General features: G+C 38.2%; 1 protein-coding gene across 1 annotated transcript in view; it reads right to left on the bottom strand.

The window, feature by feature from the left end:
* Positions 1–26,468, bottom strand: part of ZRANB3 (zinc finger RANBP2-type containing 3) — a 303,611-nt gene that overhangs the window by 266,882 nt on the left and 10,261 nt on the right. Inside the window, exons 3-5 of the mRNA XM_047084772.1 lie at positions 19,083–19,161; positions 18,847–18,919; positions 14,791–14,958 (exon numbers count right to left, since the gene is read on the bottom strand). Of these exons, the coding sequence (XP_046940728.1) occupies positions 14,791–14,958; positions 18,847–18,851 (173 nt within the window). The 5' untranslated portion in view covers positions 18,852–18,919; positions 19,083–19,161. The remainder of the gene's footprint in view (positions 1–14,790; positions 14,959–18,846; positions 18,920–19,082; positions 19,162–26,468) is intronic.

Here is a 26,468-nt window from a genome sequence, read left to right as displayed (position 1 = left end):
GTTCTGATGGTTTCCTGTCTCACATTTAGGTCCTTTATCCATTTTGAGTTTATTTTTGTAAATGGTGTGAGAAAGTGGTCTAGTTTCAACCTTCTGCATGTTGCTGTCCAGTTCTCCCAGCACCATTTGTTAAAGAGGCTGTCTTTTTTCCATTGGATGTTCTTTCCTGCTTTGTCAAAGATGAGTTGGCCATACGTTTGTGGGTCTAGTTTTGGGGTTTCTATTCTATTCCATTGGTCTGTGTGTCTGTTTTTGTGCCAATACCATGCTGTCTTGATGATGACAGCTTTGTAGTAGAGGCTAAAGTCTGGGATTGTGATGCCTCCTGCTTTGGTCTTCTTCTTCAAAATTCCTTTGGCTATTCGGGGCCTTTTGTGGTTCCATATGAATTTTAGGATTGCTTGTTCTAGTTTCGAGAAGAATGCTGGTGCAATTTTGATTGGGATTGCATTGAATGTGTAGATAGCTTTGGGTAGTATTGGCATTTTGACAATATTTATTTTTCCAATCCATGAGCAGGGAATGTCTTTCCATTTCTTTAAATCTTCTTCAATTACCTTCATAAGCTTTCTATAGTTTTCAGCATACAGATCCTTTACATCTTTGGTTAGATTTATTCCTAGGTATTTTATGCTTCTTGGTGCAATTGTGAATGGGATCAGTTTCTTTATTTGTCTTTCTGTTGCTTCATTGTTAGTGTATAAGAATGCAACTGATTTCTGTACATTGATTTTGTATCCTGCAACTTTGCTGAATTCATGTATCAGTTCTAGCAGACTTTTGGTGGAGTCTATCGGATTTTCCATGTATAATATCATGTCATCTGCAAAAAGCGAAAGCTTGACTTCATCTTTGCCAATTTTGATGCCTTTGATTTCCTTTTGTTGTCTGATTGCTGATGCTAGAACTTCCAGCACTATGTTAAACAACAACGGTGAGAGTGGGCATCCCTGTCGTGTTCCTGATCTCAGGGAAAAAGCTCTCAGTTTTTCCCCGTTGAGGATGATGTTAGCTGTGGGCTTTTCATAAATGGCTTTTATGATCTTTAAGTATGTTCCTTCTATCCCGACTTTCTCAAGGGTTTTTATTAAGAAAGGGTGCTGGATTTTGTCAAAGGCCTTTTCTGCATCGATTGACAGGATCATATGGTTCTTCTCTTTTTTTTTGTTAATGTGATGTATCACGTTGATTGATTTGCGAATGTTGAACCAGCCCTGCATCCCAGGAATGAATCCCACTTGATCATGGTGAATAATTCTTTTTATATGCTGTTGAATTCGATTTGCTAGTATCTTATTGAGAATTTTGGCATCCATATTCATCAGGGATATTGGCCTGTAGTTCTGTTTTTTTACTGGGTCTCTGTCTGGTTTAGGAATCAAAGTAATACTGGCTTCATAGAATGAGTCTGGAAGTTTTCCTTCCCTTTCTATTTCTTGGAATAGCTTGAGAAGGATAGGTATTATCTCTGCTTTAAACGTCTGGTAGAACTCCCCTGGGAAGCCATCTGGTCCTGGACTCTTATTTGTTGGGAGATTTTTGATAACCGATTCAATTTCTTCGCTGGTTATGGGTCTGTTCAAGCTTTCTATTTCCTCCTGATTGAGTTTTGGAAGAGTGTGGGTGTTCAGGAATTTGTCCATTTCTTCCAGGTTGTCCAATTTGTTGGCATATAATTTTTCATAGTATTCCCTGATAATTGTTTGTATCTCTGAGGGATTGGTTGTAATAATTCCATTTTCATTCATGATTTTATCTATTTGGGTCATCTCCCTTTTCTTTTTGAGAAGCCTGGCTAGAGGTTTGTCAATTTTGTTTATTTTTTCAAAAAACCAACTCTTGGTTTCGTTGATCTGCTCTACAGTTTTTTTAGATTCTATATTGTTTATTTCTGCTCTGATCTTTATTATTTCTCTTCTTCTGCTGGGTTTAGGCTGCCTTTGCTGTTCTGCTTCTATTTCCTTTAGGTGTGCTGTTAGATTTTGTATTTGGGATTTTTCTTGTTTCTTGAGATAGGCCTGGATTGCAATGTATTTTCCTCTCAGGACTGCCTTCGCTGCGTCCCAAAGCGTTTGGATTGTTGTATTTTCATTTTCGTTTGTTTCCATATATTTTTTGATTTCTTCTCTAATTGCCTGGTTGACCCACTCATTCGTTAGTAGGGTGTTCTTTAACCTCCATGCTTTTGGAGGTTTTCCAGACTTTTTCCTGTGGTTGATTTCAAGCTTCATAGCATTGTGGTCTGAAAGTATGCATGGTATAATTTCAATTCTTGTAAACTTATGAAGGGCTGTTTTGTGACCCAGTATATGATCTATCTTGGAGAATGTTCCATGTGCACTCGAGAAGAAAGTATATTCTGTTGCTTTGGGATGCAGAGTTCTAAATAGATCTGTCAAGTCCATCTGATCCAGTGTCTCATTCAGGGCCCTTGTTTCTTTATTGACCGTGTGTCTAGATGATCTATCCATTTCTGTAAGTGGGGTGTTAAAGTCCCCAGCAATTACCACATTCTTATCAATAAGGTTGCTTCTGTTTATGAGTAATTGTTTTATATATTTGGGGGCTCCGGTATTCGGCGCATAGACATTTATAATTGTTAGCTCTTCCTGATGGATAGACCCTGTAACTATTATATAATGTCCTTCTTCATCTCTTGTTACAGCCTTTAATTTAAAGTCTAGTTTGTCTGATATAAGTATGGCTACTCCAGCTTTCTTCTGGCTTCCAGTAGCATGATAAATAGTTCTCCATCCCCTCACTCTGAATCTAAAGGTGTCCTCAGGTCTAAAATGAGTCTCTTGTAGACAGCAAATAGATGGGTCTTGTTTTTTTATCCATTCTGATACCCTATGTCTTTTGGTTGGCGCATTTAATCCATTTACATTCAGTGTTATTATAGAAAGATACGGGTTTAGAGTCATTGTGATGTCTGTATGTTTTATGCTTGTAGTGATGTCTCTGGTACTTTGTCTCACAGGGTCCCCCTTAGGATCTCTTGTAGGGCTGGTTTAGTGGTGACAAATTCCTTCAGTTTTTGTTTGTTTGGGAAGACCTTTATCTCTCCTTCTATTCTAAATGACAGACTTGCTGGATAAAGGATTCTCGGCTGCATATTTTTGCTGTCTAGCACCCTGAAAATCTCGTGCCAATTCTTTCTGGCCTGCCAAGTTTCAAAAGAGAGATCAGTCACGAGTCTTATAGGTCTCCCTTTATATGTGAGGGCACGTTTACCCCTTGCTGCTTTCAGAATTTTCTCTTTATCCTTGTATTTTGCCAGTTTCACTATGATATGTCGTGCAGAAGATCGATTCAAGTTACGTCTGAAGGGAGTTCTCTGTGCCTCTTGGATTTCAATGCCTTTTTCCTTCCCCAGTTCAGGGAAGTTCTCAGCTATTATTTCTTCAAGTACCCCTTCAGCACCTTTCCCTCTCTCTTCCTCCTCTGGGATACCAATTATGCGTATATTATTTCTTTTTAGTGTATCACTTAGTTCTCTAATTTTCCCCTCATACTCCTGGATTTTTTTATCTCTCTTTTTCTCAGCTTCCTCTTTTTCCATAGCTTTATCTTCTAGTTCACCTATTCTCTCCTCTGCCTCTTCCATCCGAGCCGTGGTGGTTTGCATTTTGTTTTCCATTTCCTTTAAAGCGTTTTTCAGCTCCTCGTGACTGTTCCTTAGTCCCCTGATGTCTGTAGCAAGAGATTCTCTGCTGTCCTGTATGCTGTTTTCCAGCCCAGCGATTAATTTTATGACTATTATTCTAAATTCACTTTCTGTTATATTATTTAAATCCTTTTTGATCAGCTCATTAGCTGTTGTTATTTCCTGGAGATTCTTCTGAGGGGAATTCTTCCGCTTGGTCATTTTGGGTAGTCCCTGGTGTGGTGAGGGCCTGCAGGGCACTTCCCCTGTGCTGTGGTGTATAACTGGAGTTGGTGGGCGGGGCCGCAGTCCGACCTGATGTCTGCCCCCAGCCCACCGCTGGGGCCACAGTCAGACTGGTGTGTGCCTTCTCTTCCCCTCTCCTAGGGGCGGGATTCACTGTGGGGTGGCGTGGCCCGTCTGGGCTACTTGCACACTGCCAGGCTTGTGATGCTGGGGATCTGGCGTATTAGCTGGGGTGGGAAGGCAAGGTGCACGGCGGCAGGGGGGGCAGGCTTAGCTCGCTTCTCCTTAGGTGATCCACTTCAGGAGGGGCCCTGTGGCAGCCGGAGGGAGTCAGATCGCTGCCGGAGGTTTGGCTCCGCAGAAGCACAGAGTTGGGTGTTCGCGCAGAGCGAGCAATTTCCCTGGCCGGAGCCGGTTCCCTTTGGGATTTTGGCTGGGGGATGGGCGGGGGAGATGGCGCTGGCGAGCGCCTTTGTTCCCCGCCAAACTGAGCTCTGTCGTCCGGGGGCTCCGCAGCTCACCCTCCCTTTGTCCTCCAGCCTTCCCGCTTTCCGAGCAGAGCTGTTAACTTATGACCTCCCAGACGCTAAGTCGCGCTTGCTGTCGGAACACAGTCCGTCAGGCCCCTCCGCTTTTGCAAGCCGGACTCGGGGGCTCTGCTTGGCCGGCGAGCCGCCCCTCCGCCCCGGCTCCCTCCCGCCAGTCCGTGGAGCGCGCACCGCCTCGCCGCCCTTCCTACCCTCTTCCGTGGGCCTCTCGTCTGCACTTGGGTCCGGTGACTCTGTTCTGCTAATCCTCTGGCGGTTTTCTGGGTTATTTAGGCAGGTGTAGGTGGAATCTAAGTGATCAGCAGGACGCGTGGTGAGCCCAGCGTCCTCCTAGGCCGCCATCTTCCCAGAATCCTCTCTGTTCTCAGTTTTTAACAGTCTCTTATGCTTTGGCTCTCTCTCCCACTCTCACCTCTTTTTTTCTTTTTTGTCCTTCCCCTCCCCCATGGGTTTCTGTTAAGTTTCTCAGGATCCACATAAGAGCGAAAACATACGGTATCTGTCTTTCTCTGTATGGCTTATTTCACTTAGCATCACACTCTCCAGTTCCATCCATGTTGCTACAAAGGGCCATATTTCATTCTTTCTCATTGCCACGTAGTACTCCATTGTGTATATAAACAACAATTTCTTTATCCATTCATCAGTTGATGGACATTTAGGCTCTTTCCACAATTTGGCTCTTGTTGAGAGTGCTGCTATAAATATTGGGGTACAAGTGCCCCTATGCATCAGTACCTCTGTATCCCTTGGGTAAATTCCTAGCAGTGCTACTGCTGGGTCATAGGGTAGGTCTATTTTTAATTTTTTGAGGAACCTCCACACTGGTTTCCATAGTGGCTGCACCAGTTCACCAACAGGGAATCTTAAAACTTAACAGCTAAGCACAGCAATGGTAATAGTGCCTTAGATCTATACAAAGTACACAGTGGAAATGAGTCTCCTAAACAAAACCTGAGCCAAAGAAAGCTACAGCTGAAGTAAAAATGGAAAAGAAGTGACAATTTAAAACACACACACACACACACACACACACACACACACGGCAAAAAACAACAACAACAAAAAAACCCTGAGGATAGATTTATACATATATGTGGTCAAGTGCCTTTTCACAAGGGCATCAAGGTAATATATGGGAGAAAAGGGTCTTTTCTAAAAATGGTGCCAAAATAACTGAATATAAATATGAAAGAAAACTGAACCTAGAACTATTATTTCACTCCACAGACAAAAATTAAGCAAGAGGAGTCATATCAAAACATAAAAGCTAAAACTAGAAAGCTTCCAATTCAAAACATAAGAACCATATTTGTGATCCTAGGGTAGGAAAAGACTTATTTGTGACAATATAAAAAGCACTAACTGTATAAGAAAAACTTGATAAATTAGATACTATTAAAATTTCTGTTCATAAAGAATACTATAAAGAAAATTAAAAAGCAAACCATAGACTGGGAGCAAATATTACAATACATCTATCTGGTAAAGGTCCACTATGCAGAATAAAAGAACTCCTTCAAATCAGTAATAAAAGACAAACAGTAACTAAAATATATGCAAAACATTAATATATGTTGAACTATGCCAACATTATTAGTCATTTGGAAAATACAAATTAAAAAACAATGAGCTACCACCTGAAGATTCATTCACTCATTTTGAATGGCTAAACTGAAAAAAACTGACAACACCAAATGCAAAGACATGGAGCACCTAGAATTCTTATATTGCTAATGAAATGGATAAAAGGTGAGTTTTTTTGACAAACTAAAACAGACACCTACCCTAAAAAATAGAAAGAAAATTAAAAATATGTCCACAAAAGGACTTGTCCATGAATGTTAATACCATCTTCTTCGTAAAGACTCCCAAACTGGAACCAACCCAAATGTCCATCAGTAAGTGAACAAACAAAATAGCTGTCTAATATTCAGAGATCAAAATAATATATATGAATCTAAAAAACATGTTGAGCAAGAGAAGTCAGACAGAGGCCCATATAACCTGCATGATTCTATGTGTAACAAGTTCCAAAACAGACAAAAGTAAGCTAAAGTACATTAAGGGATTATAACCCACTGAATACTACAGGAATCCATGAGTCCATCCTGAGAATGGATGAATGAGTAGATGGATGGATAGGCAGAGATAGAAAGAGAAGGAGAGAGAGATTGTTGAAACAGAAAGGAGGGCTCTTCCTTACAGTAGAATCCTAATTAATACATCACCATTTCACAACTATCAGGGCAAAAATTATTTGGAGCAAGAATATGTAATGAAGCTAAATCCAAGAGAGAAAATTGGGTAAGAGAAGCATATTTACATGGTCTGAACATCTCACGTTAGTTGTTTGTTAAATAGACAACAATTTTGAGAGGGAAAAATAGTAACTAGATGGTAGAGAGTGATAGACTATTGTAGTTACAACACTGAGTAGCAGTCAAAATTAATACTGCCAGGGAGACGCTGACAGTGCATGCCTTCAAAAGCAATAACCTGAGAAGGACAGGACTTGTATCTCCCTTATGTACTAATCCAGAATGGGCTACACAGTCCAAATCCTATCATGAGAAAATGTTTTAAAAATTGAGATATACTCTATAAAATAAGCTGGCCTATATTCTTAAAAAAAAAAAAAAGCGAGTTTCATGAAAATCTGGGAAACTGTTCTACATTAGAGGAAAGAAAAGAGATATCACAAAATGCAATAAGTGATCCTAGACTAGATCTTGTACCAAAAGAAAAAAAATTGTTATAAAGGATTGGTAATTGACAACATATATGGAGATTAAAGATTACATACCTTGAATTCGATGACTATACAGTGGCTATGTTAGAGAATATTTTTGTTCTTAAAATACAAATTATTCTTTTTTAAAAATTTTTATTATTTTTTTAAATGTTTATTTATTCTTGAGAGACAGCACGAGCAGAGGAGGGGCACAGAAGAGGGAGACACAGAATTTGAGGCAGGCTGAAGGCTGCAAGCTGTCAGCACAGGGCCCAATGTGGGGCTTGAACTCATGAACTGTGAGATCATGACCTGAGCCAAAATCAGACACTTAACCAACTGAGCCACCCTATTCTTTTTTTTTTTTTAAGTTTATTTATTTATTTTGAGATAGAGAGTGTGAGCAGGGGTGGGGCAGAGAGAGAGGCAGAGAAGGAGAATCCCAAGCAGGCTCTGCACTGTCAGCACAGAGCCCAACACAGGGCTTGAACTCACAATCCATGAGATGATGACCTGAGCTGAAATCAAGTCAGATGCTTAACCGACTAAGCCACCTGGGAACACCAAAATATTTATTTATTCTCAAATACCATAGGTTAAAGGAGCAAGACGTATGCAACCTAATCTCAAATGGCTTTGAAAAAAATAAATACGAATGTGTGCGCACATGCTGTGCATGTGTATGTGTGTGTGGGCTTGTGTGTATGTGCATATGTGTAGAAAGAAGAGAAAGAATGAAATAGTAAAGGAAAATTGGTAAAATGTTAGAAATTAGTGAGTCTAGGTAAAAGGTATATAAAAGTTATTTCTATACTTTTTTCTCCAAATTGAAATTATTTCAAAACAAAAAGTTAAAAAACAGAGCATCAAGTAACCATAAAAAAATATTCTGGTAACAAAAGTCAGATAACTGATTGCCTAATTCATGAGGATGAGGTTGATAAAGAAAATAAAGAGGCCTATTCTGGGTGATAGAAGTGTTCTATATCTTGACAGAGGTATTCAAAAACACAGGGGTAGACATCTATCAGAATCCACTCAAATGTACACCTAAAACCTGTGCATTTTATTAAATTTAATTACATCTCAATTTTCTAAAGCCAATAAAGAAACTTAATGTTTGGCACGAGACAATAATTAACCACAAATTCATAATCACAAGCCTACCTGAAGATGACATTGAGGTTTTGAATTTATACTGCCTCTGAAATGTGGGAAACCCTAAACCAAGAACTTAATTTTGTAAATCCTCCCTAAAAATCTTTATCCATTATTTAGGTCTCTCAAGATTCACAGAGATTATGATTATCTAATTATAAAAACAAAAAATTTAAAAATTAAATACACTGGGAAATAGACAGTCATGAATAACAAGAACAAAAGCAAAATTAGCCTCCAAAGGATATCAGATATGTAAAATAAGTATGTTCTCAATATCTACAGAAAGAAGCGATGGAATTAAAACATGGGAAAAAACAAGATACTATCAACATAACCAGCAGATAGGAATTGGATATTCTAGAGCTTAAAAATACACTATCTGACCTCAAGAACAGAAAACAAAATGTTCCTATTCTCCAATTTCAAGATAGGAAAGGACTGAATGTTCTTTGACATTTGTCAGCTAAAGCTTAAAGTATATTCTGCTATTGAACAAACACTTAAACACTCCTGCTTTTTAAAGACTCCAAACTTCCCCAAAGTCTGATTCATTATCAACTCTTTGCTTTGTTTGCCGTCTTTAAGGAGCACAGTTCTCCCTTGCTTACCAAGTAGTAAATTCAACTTTTTTGTTTCAGCCATATTGAATGAGTTTTGGTTTCAAGTATTTTGAGCGATGGTCTTTTCTTTTAGAAAATCCAATAAATTAATTTAATAGCAAGAGATGGGATTAGTAAACAACAGTATGGGTAAACAACAAATATCCAAGTAAAGCACAGAAATTTTTAAAAAATAAGTAAATACAAAAGATAAGCACTATATAGGACACAGAGAAAAGGTCTAATATAACTGGAGACCAAAGAATGGGGCAAAAATAAAATTTGAAGAGATTTGAAGAGACTGAGAATATTCCTAGTGCAAATAAATGACATCAACCCAAAAATGAAGAAGTTTAAATGGAAACTTAGACATATCACACATAGCAAAACTTTTGAGTGACCAAAGAGAAAATCTTCAAAGCAACCAGAGGGGGGAAATAACATTTGATAGCAACATCAAAAATACTACATATCTAGGAATAAGTAAACGTTGGTACACTTTGAAAAATGTTTGGCTGAGATATGGATTGAATTATGCCCCCCACAAAATTTGCATGTTAAAGTTCTAACATCCAGTGCCTCAATATGTGACCTGATTTGGAAATAGAGTCAGTGCAGATGTAATTAGTTAAAATTAGATCATTAGCATGGGCCTTAATCCAATATGACTTGTGTCCTTAAAGAAAGGGAAGAGGGGCACCTGGGTGGCTCTGTAGGTTGAGCGTTCGACTTCAGCTCAGGTCATGATCTCGTGGTTTGTGAGTTCGAGCCCCACGTTGGGCTCTGTGCTGATAGCTCAGAGCCTGTAGCCTGCTTCGGTTCTGTGTCTCCTCCTCTCTCTGCCCCTCCCCTGCTCATGCACTCTCTGTCTCTCAATAATAAATAAACATTAAAAAAAAAAAAGTTTAAAAAAAAAAAAGAAAGGGAATAGATACAAATAGGGAGAGGATGACATGAAAAGAAGACAGCCATCTTTCCCTCAGGACCCTAAAATGGAATCAACTCTTTTAACACCTTGATTTTGGACTCTAGATTCCAGAAATGTGAGACAATAAATTTCTGTTGTTTAAGTCACCCAGTTGTGGTATTTCATTATGACAGCCCTGGCAAACTGATATGGACAGTTTTTTACTTGTAATATACACAAATGTTATAACCCAACAATTATACTTCTTGGTATACACATGACAGAAATGTGTGTGTATGTATGTATTTACCAAGAGATTTCTATACGAATGTTCATAGCATTATTATTTGTAAGAGCCTCAAACTAGTAACAACTCAAATATTCATCAACAGTGAATGAATAAATGAATTATGGTTTATTTACATATGGCAATGAGAATGAACCAACTACAACCATATGCAACAACAAGGAACATTATCACAATGATGTTGAGTGAAAGAAGTCAGATACAAAAGAGTATATACAGATGATTACAATGATACAGTCGAACATATTAATGTAATCTGTGGTTTGAGCAGTCAGGATAAATGGTTGGTTACCTTTGGAGAGGAGGGAGGCAATAGTGATTGGGAAGGGGCAAGAGAAAAGGTTTCTGGGATACAGGTAATGTACTATTTTTTATCTTTCTGATGGCAATACTGTGAAAATTCTTCAAGTTGTATACTTATAATCTGTATACTTTGCCCCATGTATTTTCTACATCATGTCAAAAAATTCATTAAAAACTGAAAAGGTGATGGGTGGCTCCATCGGTTAAGCATCTGACTTCAGCTCAGGTCATAATCTCACGTCTCATGAGTTCGAGCTCCACGTTGGGCTCTGTGCTGACAGCTCAGAGCCTGGAGCCTGCTTTGGATCCTGTGTCTCCCTCTCTATCTAATATTCTCATTCTCTCTCTCTCTCTCTCTCTCTCAAAAATAGATAAACATTAAAAAAAAGTTAAAAACTGAATAGGAGAGGAGAACACAGACAACAACCTCTTTGACCTCGGAAAGAGCAACTTCTTGCTAGACACGTCACCAAAGGCAAGGGAAACAGAAGCAAACATGAACTATTGGGACTTCATCAAAATTAAAAGCTTCTGCACAGTGAAGGAAACAATGAACAAAACTAACAGGCAGGCTACAGAATGGGAGAAGATATTTGCAAATGACGTCTGATAAAGGGTTAGTATCCAAAATATAGACTTTGAAACTTATCAACCTCAACACCCAAAAAACAAATAACCCAAGTAAGAAATGGGCAGAAGACATGAATAGACACTTTTCCAAAGACATCCAGATGGCTAACAGACACATGAAAAAATGCTCAACATCATCACTCATCATCAGGGAAATACAAATCAAACCACGATGAGACACAACCTCACACCTGTCAGAATGGCTAAAATTAACAACACAAGAAAGAACAGGCATTGGCAAGGATGTGGAGAAAAGGGAACCCTCTGGTACTGTTCATGGGAATGCAAACTGGCACAGTCGCTCTGGAGAACAGTTTGGAGGTTCCTCAGAAAACTAAAAATAGTACTATGCTATGATCCAGCAATTACATTATTAGGTATTTACACAAAGAATACAAAACTACAGTCTCATAGGGGTACATGCACCCCAATGTTTATAGCAGCATTATCAACAATATACAAACTATGGAGAGAGCCCATACACACACACACACACAGGAATATTACTTAGTCATCAAAACGAATTAAATCTTGCCATTTGCAATGACATGGATGGAGCTAGGACATATCAAGCTAAGCGAAATGAGTCAGTCAGAGAAAGACAAATACGATATGATTTCACTCATATGTGGAATTTAAGAAACAGATGGATAAATGGGAAAGGGGAAAGAGGAGACAGGGGAACAAACCATAAGAAATTCTTAAAAAAATTTTTTTTAATATTTATTTATTTTTGAGAGAGACAGAGCATGAGGCGGGGAGGGGCAGAGAGAGAGAGAGGGAGACACAGAATCCGAAGCAGGCTCCAGGCTCTGAGCTGTCAGCACAGAGCCCAACAAGAGGCTCGAACTCACGAACTGTGAGATCATGACCTGAGCTGAAGTCGGATGCTTAACTGACTAAGCCACCCAGATGCCCCAAGAGATTCTTAACAATAGAGAATAAACAGAAGGTTGATGGAGGGAGGGGGGTGGGAGATGGGCTACATGAGTGATGGGTATTAAACAAGACACTTGTGAGGAGTACTGGATGTTATACGTAAGTGATGAATCACTGAATTCTATCCTGAAACTAATATTGCACTGTATGTTAAATAACTAAAATTTAAATAATGAAAAATAAGATAAAAATAAAAAATTAAAATTAAAAATAACAACTGAGTAGGTAAGTTAAACAGACTAGAAAAACTGAATCATGATCTCTTATTAATAAAAAGATCTTTAAAAGTAGCCATCATGTCGCACAGATAGATACAAAAAATATGAGACATTAATGGAAGAGGAAAAGGTTAAGTCTAATAGACATTGCAGAAAAAGAAAATAAACAGAATGGGTGAGAATCAATATTTAAAGAAGTAACAGCTGAGAATTTTCCAGAATCAACACAACACAAATCCCAGATTAAAAATGCACAATAATCTCAGGGAGAATATATAAAAAGAAAACCAGAATGAATAAATTATAATGAAACTGCAGAACTCTGAAGACCAAGAGAGAATCCTAATAACATACAGATAGATCGGATCTAATCAGAAAAGATAGTTGACCTACAAAGGAATGAAAATTAGACTGATTCTTTTTTTTCCTTTTCTTTTTTTTTTAATTTTCAAACTGACAGAAAAGCCAAAAAGAATACTACAGTGAACACTCTTGTACCACTCACCAGATTCAGTGTTAACATTTTGGCTGACTCAAAGTCTCTGTAAACATATATATGTCCTTTCCTTTTGGGAAAATGTAGAAAGTAGGCTGTTCTCAGGATTCTACATCCCAAATTCTTTATCATGCATTTTCCAAGAACAAGAACATTCTTTCAACTACAACATCATTACCTCATCCATGATAATTGACATTATTCATCACTCAATACAGTACAGATGAAATTTTCCTATTTATCTTAAATATGTGCTCTAAAACTTTTCTTTTTACTTATCCAGGATCTAATCAAGATTTATATATTGCTGGGGCACCTGGGTGGCTCAGTCAGTTAAGCGTCTGACCTCAGCTCAGGTCATGATCTCACAGTTCATGGGCTCAAACCCCGCATCGGGCTCTGTGCTGACAGCTCAGAGTGTGGAGTCTGCTTCAGATTCTGTGTCTCCCTCTTTCTCTGCCTCTTCCCTGCTCATGCTCTCTCTCTCAAAAATGAATAAATGTTAAAAAAAAATTTTTTTTTTTAAAGATTTATGTATTACTTTCAGATATTTTAACTCTTAGGTCTCTCTCAACTTAGGACATGCTCATCACTTCCCTTGGTTGTTTCATGCCATTGTATCACTTGAAGAGTTCAGGTCAATTTTCCAACAAAAATCCCACATTCTGAACAGGTTACACTGTTTCCTCATGATTAAAGGACAGGTAATTTGCAGGAAGAACACCAGTTAGGAATGTTGTATAATTCCTGTGCAGCACATTATGTCTGTAGCTACACCACTATAGGCTATACTAAAGGACCTTTTTGTAGTTTTTCTCCTTGTAATCAATAAGTCACCTGTAAATTTTTCAGACTCAAGAGCACACTTTTTAATGGTAACTATGAAAGACATAAGTCAATAGAATACAACCTTCAAAGTGCTAAGAAAAAAAATGGCTATTAAAGTAGAGCTGTAGGGGAGCCTGGGTGGCTTAGCCAGTCAAGCGTCCAACTTTTGATTTTAGCTCAGATCATGATCTCAGGGTTGGTGAGATCAAGCCCCACAGTGGGCTCTGCACTGACAGTTCAGTGCCTGCTTGGGATTCTCTCTCTCCCTCTTTCTGCTCCTGATCTGTGCATGCACACATGCTCTCTCTCTCTCAAAATAAATAAATAAACTTTAAAAAATAGTAGAGCTGGAAGAAAAAAAAATAGTAGAGCTATATTGTCAAAGTATCACTCAAGAATGAAGGCATGGGAATGCAAGCTGGTGCAGCCACTCTGGAAAACAGTATGGAGGTTCCTCAAAAAACTAAAAATAGAATTACCTTACAACCCAGCAATTGCACTACTAAGCATTTATCCAAGGGATACAGGTGTGCTGTTTCGAAGGGACACATGCACCCCCATGTTTATAGCAGCACTATCAACAGTAGCCAAAGTATGGAAAGAACCCAAATGTCCATCAATGGGATGAATGGATAAAGAAGATGTGGTATATATATACAATGGGGTATTACTCGGCAATCAAAAAGAATGAAATCTTGCCATTCACAACTACATAGATGGAACTGGAGGGTATTATGCTAAGTGAAATTAGTCAGTCAGAGAAAAGACAAAAATCATATAACTTCATTCACATGAGTGCTTTAAGAGACAAAACAGATGAACATAAAGGAAGGGAAACAAAAATAATATAAAAACAGGGAGGGGGACAAAACATAAGAGACTCCTAAATATGGAGAACAAATTGAGGGTTACTGGAGGGGTTGTGGGAGGGGGGATGGGCTAAATGGGTAAGGGGCACTAAGGAATCTACTCCTGAAATCATTGTTGCACGATATGCTAACTAATTTGGATGTAAATTTAAAAAAATAAAATATAAAACAAGTTAAAAAAAAAAGAATGAAGGCAAAATACGATATATCCTAAAATTATTATTTTAAGATATAATAAAAAAAATAAATGGGAATACTAGTTATATAGAAAAAGAATGGTTTGCACAGACCTTTGCTTTTATATATATATACTTGCCAGAACTTAACATTTTTAGTATGTCTTGAAGAAAGTACTTTACCTGCCATCTCTTCTGAGGGCAAAAGCAATGCCATCTTTCTGGAAAGGAAGCAGCTTTGCTCTTAGTTTGTCAGGCAAAAAATCCAACTGTTTATAAGATTCATTTGTCAAACAAGAATTCTCAGGTGGAAGAGACTTTTTTATCTTATGAACTCTAGGCATCATACCCCTAAAAAAAAAAAAAAAAAAAAAAGAAAAGAAAAAGAAATCACCAAAGAGGAAAGATGGGGAAAATGGTTATCACTACGTGTATTAGAGAATTAATCATAAATAATAATATTAAAGGACTTATATCAGTAGCCTTGATATACTATCTACATAAATTGGTTAAATAACTTTCACAAAATGAGCTCTTAAGACAATTCAAAGCACTGAGTCCAAAAGCAATTGCTCAATGCACAATCTAGGAACCAGCATCCTTTATTTCATTTGTATTTCAAACTGAACCATAATATAACCATAACCCTGTGTTAAGCAATAAATGTTTTACTGAAAAGTTATAAATCAACCGGATTTTTAAAAACTAAATAATTTTTTTTTGAGAGAGAGAGAGAGAGGGCACAAGTGAGCAGAGGCCAGAGAGAGAGAGTGAGAGAGAGAGAGAGAGAGAAGCGGGGTTCACCCAAAGCGGGCTCGTGTTTTACCCAAAGCAGGGCTCGAGTTCACCCCAAGCAGGGCCCAGGGCTCATCCCAAGTGGGGCTCGAGCTCACCCTATAAGGGACTGGAACTCATGAACTGTGCTTAATGATGACCCCTCTGGCACCTAAAAACTAAATAATTTTTAAAATAAGAAATGATTTCCTATAGAAAGTGGAAGTCTTTTAAAATTAATCCTTTTATAGATATACATTTTCATATCACACCAAATTTTCTAAGAATGGGGTAAAACTGCATTTTAAAAATTATAAAATACAAAGACATCAACTCCAAATTTATAATTATATTAACTCAACATTATTAAATGAGATTCGTTTTTAAATATTAAAATGAATTCTTTTAAATCAAATGAATCCACAGAATGAATCGCTGCCTGATTGGCACTTTCCTCACCACTGGGTTTCCACAAATGTCATTTTAATTTTTTTATATAAAAATTTCATATATCTGTAAATTCTCAGATCTATGCAAGAAAAAGTCTTACTAAGTCACTAAACTAGAAAACTTCTCTAATAATATATTGTATTTAGATTGCTTACATGGTTATATATTTTGTATTTTTAAAATAATTTTTTTTAACATTTTTTATTTATTTTTGGGAGACAGAGAGAGAACATGAGTGGAGGAGGGGCAGAGAGAGAAGGAGATGAAGAATCCAAAGCAGGCTCCAGGCTCCAAGCTGTCAACACACAGCTCAACACAGGGCTCGAACTCACAAACCGTGAGATCATAACCGGAGACACAGTCGGACGCCTAACTGACTGAGCCACCCAGGCGTCCCAATTGTTATGTTTATACAGAATGTCACTCCATCTTCAAAGTAAATTTGCTTTTCTCTCAATTACTTGCAGATTTATAAAACTTTACACCCCACCCAAAAGAAGTCATCAACCTCTATATCCAATGTTTAAGAATCTCAAGAATTCAACAAATATTTACTAATAACAAATAGTTATAACCTTCCAGAATCCAGAGAAGCAAAGACCACTCTCACAAAGCTTACATTTTTGAGGGGGAGACTAAAAACAAATAAATAATTACAAATAAATAAGTACAAATAATATGAAGGAACTTAAGAGAGTAATGACCACTTTAGGTAGGCTGACCAGGTAAGGACTCTCCTAGGATGAGCTTAGTCTATAGTGTGAAGTGGGTAAAAGAGCCAACCAAGTTCAAAATTGAGAGAAGAGCACTTCCAACAGACAGGATCAATGGAAAGCCTCCACGCTGAGAAAGGGCTGAGTGATTTTAGAAACAGAAAGGAGGCCGATGTGGCTGAACCAAAGTAGAGAATGGTAGAAGATAAAGCTATTGAGATAATCAACAGTAAAATCATCACCTCAAAATATCCATAAGCCTCAAATGACCAATGGGCTACTTACACCCAGGCACAGTTACCAAAAAAAGGGAAAATTCCATATGTTCCCATACCTCTTTACCTCTACCATTAAAAACTGCCTCATTGCAGACAATCTCTCTTCTGCCATCCTGCCCACTGCTCCCTTGCAGTGTATTCAATAAACTTCTATCTACTTTGTTCAGCCTCAGGTGAATTCTTTCACTGCCCATGCCACCAGCCTCTCCCCTACTGTCACCTCACATATAAGAAGAGCCCCCATTCAATCAGGAGAGACACCACGTTGATCTGACAAACACAATACAAAAAAATATGTATATAAGCCATTTTCCCTTATTCATGGGTAAACAACATATTAGCAAACCAAGACAGCAATAAATTAAAAGCCTAAAATATTAAGACATTTAAAATGGGCTTATTTTAGGCACCTGGGTGGCTCAGTCAGTTGAACATCAGACTGGATTTGGGCTCAGGTCATGATCTTACTGTTCATGAGATTGAGTCCTGGGTCTGGTTCCATGCTGACTGAGCTTGGAGCCTGCCAGTATTCTCTCTCCCTATCCCTCTGTCCCCCGACTCAAAATAAACAAACTTTTAAAAAATAAACAAAATGGGCTTATTTTAGGAATGCAATGCTAGTTAAACTTTTAAAACTCAATCAAATGCCAAATAATCTTGAAAAAGAATGAAGTTAGAGAACTTATACTTCCTGCTTGTAAAACATACCACAAAGCTACCAAAGACAATGTAGTACTAGATTGATGACAGACAGATCAGTGGAACAGATTTGAGATTCCAGAAATAAACTCTTACATTCAGGGTTAGTTGATTTTTCACGGGGTGCCAAAATACTTCAACAGGAAAAGAACAGTCAAAATGGACCAAAAACTAAAATGTAGTAGCTAGAATGGTAAAACTCTTAAAAAAAAAAAAAAAAAAAAAAGCAGAAGAGTAAATCTTCATGCCCTTGGGTTATGTGATGATTTCTTAAATACAAAGCCAAAAATAAAAGCAACAACAGCAAAAAATAAACTGGACTTCACCAAAATTAAAACCTTTACAGCTGCAAATAACACCATCAAGGAAGTGAAGACAACACAAAGAAGGGTAGAAAATATTTTCAAATTATATCTCACAAAAATGAATACCCAGAATATATAAGGAAGATAACCCTATCTAAAAATGGGCAAATATCTGAATAGACATTTCTCCAAATAATGTATATAAATGGCCAATAAGCACACACAAAAAAATGTTCAACATCATTAGTAGTAAGGAAACTGCAAATCAAAACCAAAATGAGATGCTTCACACTCATTAGGATGGCAAAAAAAAAAAAGATAAGACCTGGAAATTCTCCTTCTAGGTATACACCCAAAACAAATGTAAAACATACAAGCACACAAAAACTTGCATAAAAATGTTCATAGTAGAATTATTCATAGTAGTTAAAAAGAGAAACAAAATGTCCATAAACTGATGACATGATAAAGAAAGTGTAGTATATCCATACAATGGAGTATAAAATCAATGAAATCATTGACAATAAAATCAATGAAATCCTGATACATGCTATAACATGAATGAACCCTGAAAATATTAAACTCAGGGACAGAAGTCAAGGTCCAGAGTAGGCAAATACCTTCAGATAGAAAGTAAATGAGTAGCTGCCTAAGTCTAGAGTCTGGACAGTGGGTGGGAAGAGTATGGTGGCAGAGAAGAGAGAGCAACCGCTAATAAGCACTGGGTTTCTTTTTAGAGTGATGAAACTGTTCTAAAATTAGATTGTGATGATGGTTCCCAAACTCTATGAATATATCAAAACTCACAGAATTGCAAAACCAGTGAATTTTACGGTATGAGAATTATATCTCAATTAAGCTGTTAAAAAATGCACTGTGAAAAAAGCTCAATCACTGTAATTCTCAAAATTACAAAGAAGTTGCACAGTCATCTCAACAGTAGGGAAAAAAGCATCTGATAAAATTCAAAATTCATTTAGAACAAAAGCTACCTAACATAGGAAAAATAGGAGAACTTACTTCATACGATACAAGTTTTTACCAAAAACCTTCAGCAAACATCAGACTTAAGGTAAAATGTTGAAACCTTTCCCTGCAAGATCAGAAAAGACACAAATATATCTATTATTGCCAATTTTATTTAACAGTGTAAATCACCTCACTTGAATTTAAAAAAAAAAAGGGAAAGGAAAAATAAAAAAAATCAAAATTTGGTTCCAGTCCAAGACAGCAACATGGGAAAACCCTAAACTCACCTTCTCCATGAACACACCAATTCTATGCCTATGTACAGAATAATTCCTCCTGAAGAAGAACTGAGGGCTGGCCGAACAACTACAAAACAAAAGATAAGCCACTTAGAGAAAGGTAATAGAGATGAAGACATGCTAACAAAGGAAACCCCACCTCTGATGCTGCCAACTGCATAAGGGATGGACTGACCTCGAGCAGATTCATCTACCCTGGGGCATGGAGGAAAAAAAAAAAAGCCACGGTTTAAAAGGGCAACTAGAATATACAGGAACCAGCCCAACAGAATCCTGCTGAATGGCGGTGAGCTACTGCAACTACCTTCAAGTGGGAGAGTCTGGCAAGCCCAACATTTATGCACATCCTCCACCTTGAGAGTGCAATAGGAGCAGGGTTCAGGTGCCAGAGCCGGCCTACCACATCAGCAAGCACCGCGTCCCTGGCCCATACCAGCCTGGGATGCCCTGGGTCACAGAAGAAAATATCAGGGTTTGAAAGAGAAGCTAGTATATAAAATATCCAGCCATAGAACTCCATCAAACAGCAAGGGAGCTGCTGGAACTCTCCAGGTTGGAGAGGTTGGACAGCATCCGTTTACAGTTTCCACCCTGATGGTGCGGATGGGAGTAGGGTGTGGGCACCTTAGGTGGCCTATTCCTTCACCTATTCCTGGGGCCCCTAGCCCACACCAGCCCCAGCCATCCCACCAAAAGAGCCTCAGAGCAGCATACACAAGGACAATCCATGTCACCACTTGTTTACAACTCCATCCATACTGCCAAGGTGATACACGCATAAAGCACCCCAGAGCATTCCGGGCCTGCACCACTTTGGCTCCAGGAAGCTTGCTAGGGCACCCCAGGGCACAGTGCTCTAAGACCTCCTAGCTCACACCTACTTAAGGCTCCAGCCACCCATCCAAGGTGCCCCCCTCCATAGAGTGTCCCAGGAATCCCCAGCCCATGCCCATATCAGTTTTAAACACCTGCCAAAGGCACTAGTGGAACACCTCAGGAAACCACTGTCCCCACCCTGCCAAGGTTCCAGCCACCTTGCCAGGGCAGCCCCTGCATGAGCACACCAGGACACTCTAGCCTCTACAGGCCTCAGCTCCTGTCAACCCTACCTGGGAATCCTCGGTGCTGAGCATCCCGAGACATCCTGATTTGCATCCACTCCAGCTTCAACCACCTCCCTCCTATGTGGAGACCCCTGGGAAATGCCCCAGCCTGTGTGCACTTCAGCTACAGCACATTGTAAGGCTGTGAGACAAGAACAGGGTACCCCTGCATGCAGCACAATGGGACACCGTGGCCTGGACCCTGCCTTAGCTCTGGCTGCCCCAGGAGGGTGCACTCTATGCAGCAAGTCCTGGGACACTGTGGTGGTTTCCACCCACTTCAGCTTCAGCTATCCTGCCAGAGTGCCCTCTGTGCAGAGAACCCAGGGACTGTACTGACCCACATCCACTTCAGCTTTAGCTCTCCTACCAAGGCATCCTCTACACAGAGTCCCAGGACACTCTGGCTAACATACACTTCACCTTTAGCTGTCCTGCCAGGGTGCCTTGAGACAAAGACTCCTGAGACCACCCCGACATATGCCCACTTCAGCTGAGGCCATCATATCATGTCGGCCCCAATACAGAGTGCCCCAGACATCCCAGCCCCACCCCAGACACAGCTCCAGCCATCCAACCAAAGTCACTAGGCACACACAGCCTACACAGGGGATGATTATATACAAGACCATTGCTTAAAATTTAGGAGAATCAGCTGTTCCACCTAATTCATAGAAACAAGTAAAGAAAATGAGGAGACAGAGGAACATCCTTCAAATGAAAGAACAAAACAAAACCTCAGAAAAAGAACTAAACGAAACAGATAAGCAATATGCTTGATAAAGGATTCAAGTAACAATCATAAAAATACTTGTTGGACAGAAAAGAAGAATGGAAAAACTTAGTGAGAATTTTGACAAACAGAAAATATAAAAGAATAATCAGAGTTGAGGAATACAGTAAGTGAAATGGAAATTACACTAGAGGGAATCAACAATACATTAGAAGATGTAGAAGAACAGATTTGTGATCTGTGTAATGAAAGAACCTGTGCTAAACAAAAAATATAATAATAATAATTTTAAAAAATAAGGATAGGTTAGGGGATCCCTTATACAAGACCAAACGAACATTCACATTATACAGGTACTAGAAGGAAAAGACAGAAAAAGGCATAGAACTTATTTAAAAAAGAATAGATGAAAAATTCCCTAGCCTATGGAAGAACAGACATCCAGGTTCATGAAGCATAGAGAATTCCAAAAAAGATGGCCCAAGAAGGTGCACACCGTAACACATAATAATTAATATGCCAAAGGTTAAAGATAGAGAAAACATTTTTAAATCAGTAAGAAAGAAGTAAAAAGTTACATATAGGGGAAACACCATAAGGCCGTCAGCCGATTTCTCAGCAGAACCTTTGTGGGTCAGAAATGAGTGGTATGATACATTCAAAGTGCTGAAAGGAAAGAAAAAACAAAAATAGGCTACCTGTCATAATTTTCATTCAGAATTGATGGAAAGATAGAGTTCCCAGAATAACAAATGTTAAAGAAGTGTATTACCACTAAAGCAGCCTTACAAGAAATCTTAAAGGGAATTCTTTAAGTGGAAAAGAGAGGCTCATAATTAGAAGTACGAAAATTACAAATAAAAATAAGTAATAAATGACATCATATAAATAAAGTATGGAAGGCATGAGTAAAAAAAGTTCTTTCAGAACTTCCAATGTGTTCAAACTTAAGTGACCATCAACTTAATACAGCCTGATATATAATTAGGACACCATATATGAACCTCATGGTAACCAGAAACACAACACCTATAATACACAAACAATAAAAAGAAAGCCAAGCATAATACTACAGAAAGTAATTAATAACTAGGAAAGAAAACAAAAGAAAAAAAAAAAGACTAACAAAAACAACTAGACACAATTAACAAAATGGCAAGACACACATCTATCAATAATTAACTTTAAATGTGAATGGACTAAATGATCCAATCAAAAAGATATGGGGAACAGAAAAAGTTACACACACACACACATCTACATATTGCCTACAAGAGACTCCTTTCAGACTTAAAAAGACACAAAAACTGAAAACTAAAGGAAGGAAAAAGATATTCCATGAAAATGGAAGGGAGAAAAAAGCCAAGGTAGCAATACCTATATCAGACAAAACAGAGTTTAAAACTAACAGTGTAATGAAAGACATAGACACTACATAACGATAAAGAAGATAATTCAACAAGGGGATATAACAATTGTAAATATCTATGTACCCAATGGTGAATCACCAAAACACGTAACACAAATGTTAATAGAGACAAAGGGAGAAATTGCAGTAATACAATAATAGCAGGAGACTTTAACACCTCAGTTATATCAAAGGATATTCATCCAGGCAGAACCAATAAAGAAAACACCACCTTTTTTCTAAATTTTTTTTAAGGTTTATTTATTTTTGAGAGAGAAAAAGAGACACAGAGCACAAGCAGGATAGGGGCAGAGAGAGACACAAAATCTGAAGCAGGCTCCAGGCTCCGAGCTATCAGCAAAGAGCCCAATGTAGGGCTCGAACCCACGAATTGTGAGATCATGAACTGAGCCAAAGTTGGACACTTAACCGACTGAGCCACCCAGGCACCCAGGAAACACCACCTTTGAATGACACATTAGACAAGAAGGACCTAACGTATATATAGAACATCTGGTCACAAGACAGCAAAATACACATTCTTTTCAAGTGCACAAGGAGCATTCTCCAGGATAGATCACATCTTAGGCCACAAAGTAAGGCTCAATAAATTTCAGAAGACTGAAATCATATCATGCATCTTTTATGACCACAATATTATGAAACTAGAAATCAATCACAAGAAAAAACTGGAAAAAACACAAATATGTGTAAGCTAAGACATGCCAACGGGTCAACAAAGAAATCAAAGAGGAAACTGAAAAACACATGAAGGAGCGCCTGGGTGGCTCAGTCAGTTGAGCATCCAACTATTGATTTCAGCTCAGGTCATGACCCCAGGGTCATGGGATGGAGCCCTGCGTTGGGCACTGTGTGGAGCCTGCTTAAGATTCTCTAACTCTCTGCCCCTCTCCCCAGTTCACTCTATATCAAAAATAATAAAAATAAACTTTAGAAAAACACATGGAAACAAATGAAAATGAAAAAGAGGAAAAGTTTTAGTGATACAGACCTATCTCAAGAATCAAGATAAATCTTAACTAAGCAATCTAACTTTACAACTAAAGGAACTAGAAAAAGAAGAACAAAGCCCACAGCAGAAGAAAGGAAATAATAAAGATCAGGACAGAAATAAATGAAATAGAGACTAAAAGCAAAGCAAAACAAAAAGAATAGGAAAGATCAATGAAACAAGGAGCTGGCTTGTAGGAAAGATTAATAAAATTGATAAAACTTTTAGCCAGACTCCTCAAAAAACAAAAACAAAACTCAAACAGGAGAGGGGCGCCTGGGTGGCGCAGTCGGTTAAGCGTCCGACTTCAGCCAGGTCACGATCTCACGGTCTGTGAGTTCGAGCCCTGCGTCAGGCTCTGGGCTGATGGCTCAGAGCCTGGAGCCTGTTTCCGATTCTGTGTCTCCCTCTCTCTCTGCCCCTCCCCCGTTCATGCTCTGTCTCTGTCTGTCCCAAAAATAAATAAAAAAAAAAAAAAAAAAAAAAACTCAAACAGGAGAAAAATAAAATTAGAAATGAAAGAGAAGTAACATTCAACACCACAGAACCATAAAGAATTGTAAGACAATACGACAAAAAATTATATGCCAACAAAGGGGACAGCCTACAAGAAATGGATAAACTCCTAGAAACACAATCTTCCAAAACTAAATCAGGAAGAAATAGAAAAACCTGAACAGACTAATTACTAATAAGAAAATTAAATTGGTGAGGCATCTGGGTGGCTCAGTCAGTTAAGCATCTGGTTTGTGGGTTTGAGCCCTGCATCAGGCTTTGGGCTGACAGCTCAGAGCCTGGATTCTGCCACAGATTCTGTGTCTCCCTCTCTCTGTCTCTCCCCTGCTTGCATTCTGTCTCTCAATAAATAAAATACATAAGTGCTAAAAACAAATTAGTTAAAATTAAAAAAAAAAAAGAAAATTAAATCGGTAATCAAAAAACTCCTGACAAACCAAAGTCCAGCACCAAATGGCTTCACAGGCAAATTCTACCAAACATTTAAAGAAGAATTAATACCTATTGTTGGGGCACCTTGGTGACTCAATTGGTTGAGCGTCCAACTCTTGGTTTCAGCTCAGGTCATGATCTCACAGTTTGTGAGTTTGAGCCCTATGTCAGACATTGAGCTGGCAGTGAGGAGCCTACTTGGGATTCTCTCTCTCTCCCTGTCTCGCTGCCCCTCTTGTGTGCTGTCTTTCTCAAAATAAATAAACTTTTAAAAAATAATAAAAAAAAATGTAAATACCCATTATCCTCAAACTAGTCCAAAAAATAGAAGAGGGAAAAAAAAACTTACATTCTGTTAGGCCAGGATTACTCTGATACCAAAGAAACTACCAAAAAAAGAAACCTACAGGCCAACATCTCTGAACATAAGATCTTCAAGAAAATATCAGCAAACTACATTCAACAATACATTAAAAATCTTCAAGAAAATATCATCAAACTATATTCAACAATACATTAAAAAGATCATTCACCATGATCAAGTAGGATTTATTCCAAGGACACAATGGCTCAATATTAGAAAATCAATCAACATGATATGCCACAAGCAACAAAATTAAGGATAAAAATCATATGATCATCTCAATAGATGCAAAAAAAGGATTTGGCAAAATTCAACATCTGTTCGTGATATATTTTGAAAAAAACCTCTCAAACTAGGTTTATAGGGAACATACCTAAACATAATAAATGCTATTTATGAAAAACCCAGAGCTGATACCATACTCAATGGTGAAACACTAAGAGCTTTTCCCCTAAGACCAGGAACAAGACAAGAATGTCCACTCTTGCCACTTTTAATCAACCCAGTATTGGAAATCCTAGCCATAGCAATCAGACAAGAAAAAGAAATAAAAGGTATCCAAATTGCTAATATAGTAGTTTTGACTTTTTGCAGATGGTGTGATACTATACATAGAAAACTCTAAAGATTTGACATAAAACTACTAAAAGTAACACATGAAATCAGTAAAGTTGAAGGATACAAAATTAGTAAACATACACCAGCTGCATTTCTATATACTAATAACAAAGTAGCAAAAAGAGAAAATAAATTCATTTATAGCTGCAGCAAAAAGAATACCTAGAAATAAATTTAACACAGAGGTGAAAGACTTACTCTGACAACTATAAAATATTGATGAAGAAACTGAAGATGACAGAAACAAACGGGAAGATATTCCACAATTATGCACTGGAAGAATACTGTTAAAATGTCCCCCCTGCCCAAAGCAGTCTACAGATGCAATGCAATCCCTATGAAAATACCAATAGCATTTTTCACAGAATTCCAACAAATAATCCTAAAAATTGTATGGACCCACAAAAGACCCTGAACAACCAAAGCAATCTTAAGAAAGAACAAAGCTGGAGGTTATCATGGTCATATATTTCAAGATATACTACAAAGCTATAGAAATCCAAACAGTGTGGCACTGGCAGAAAGACAGACCCACAGATCACCACAACATAATAGAGAGCCCAGAAATAAACCCATGCTTACCTCGTCAACTAATCTATGATAAAGGAGGGAAGAATATACAATAAGGAAAAAACAGTCTCTTCAAGGAATGGTGCTGGGAATTCTGGACAGCTACATGCAAAAAAATGAAACCCTTTCTCACATCATCCAAAAAACAATCAAAAACCTCAAAATGGATTAAAGACCCAAATGTGAGACACGAAACCATAAAACCCCCAGAGGAGTTTATGCCTCCTAGGGGCAGTAATTTGACTTTGGCCTTTGTAACATTTTTCTAGATACGTCTCCTCAGGCAAGGGGAAAAAAAGCAAAAATAAACTATTGGGACTACACCAAAATCAAAAGCTTTTGCACAGGGAAGGAAATCATCCACAAAACAAAAAGGCAACCTAGTGGGGAGCCTGGGTGGCTCAGTTGGTTAAGCATCTGACTTTGGAGGTCATGATCTCGCAGTTCATGAGTTCAAGCCCTGCATGGGGCTCTGTGCTGACAGCTTAGAGCCTGAAGCCTACTTTGTATTCTGTGCCTTCCTCTCTCTCTCTGCCCCTCCCCCACATGCACTCTGTCTCTCTCTCTCTCTCTTAAAAATAAAAAACATTAAAAAAATATATATTAAATAAAAAATAA

This window comes from Lynx rufus, unplaced genomic scaffold, assembly GCF_022079265.1.
Source record: "Lynx rufus isolate CCGP_SWC_20201006 ecotype Redwood Valley unplaced genomic scaffold, mLynRuf1.p SCAF_2, whole genome shotgun sequence".
Taxonomy (NCBI): Eukaryota; Metazoa; Chordata; class Mammalia; order Carnivora; family Felidae; genus Lynx; species Lynx rufus.
The sequence above is the reverse complement of the archived record's forward strand: the minus strand, read 5'-3'. Positions and strand labels throughout refer to the sequence as shown.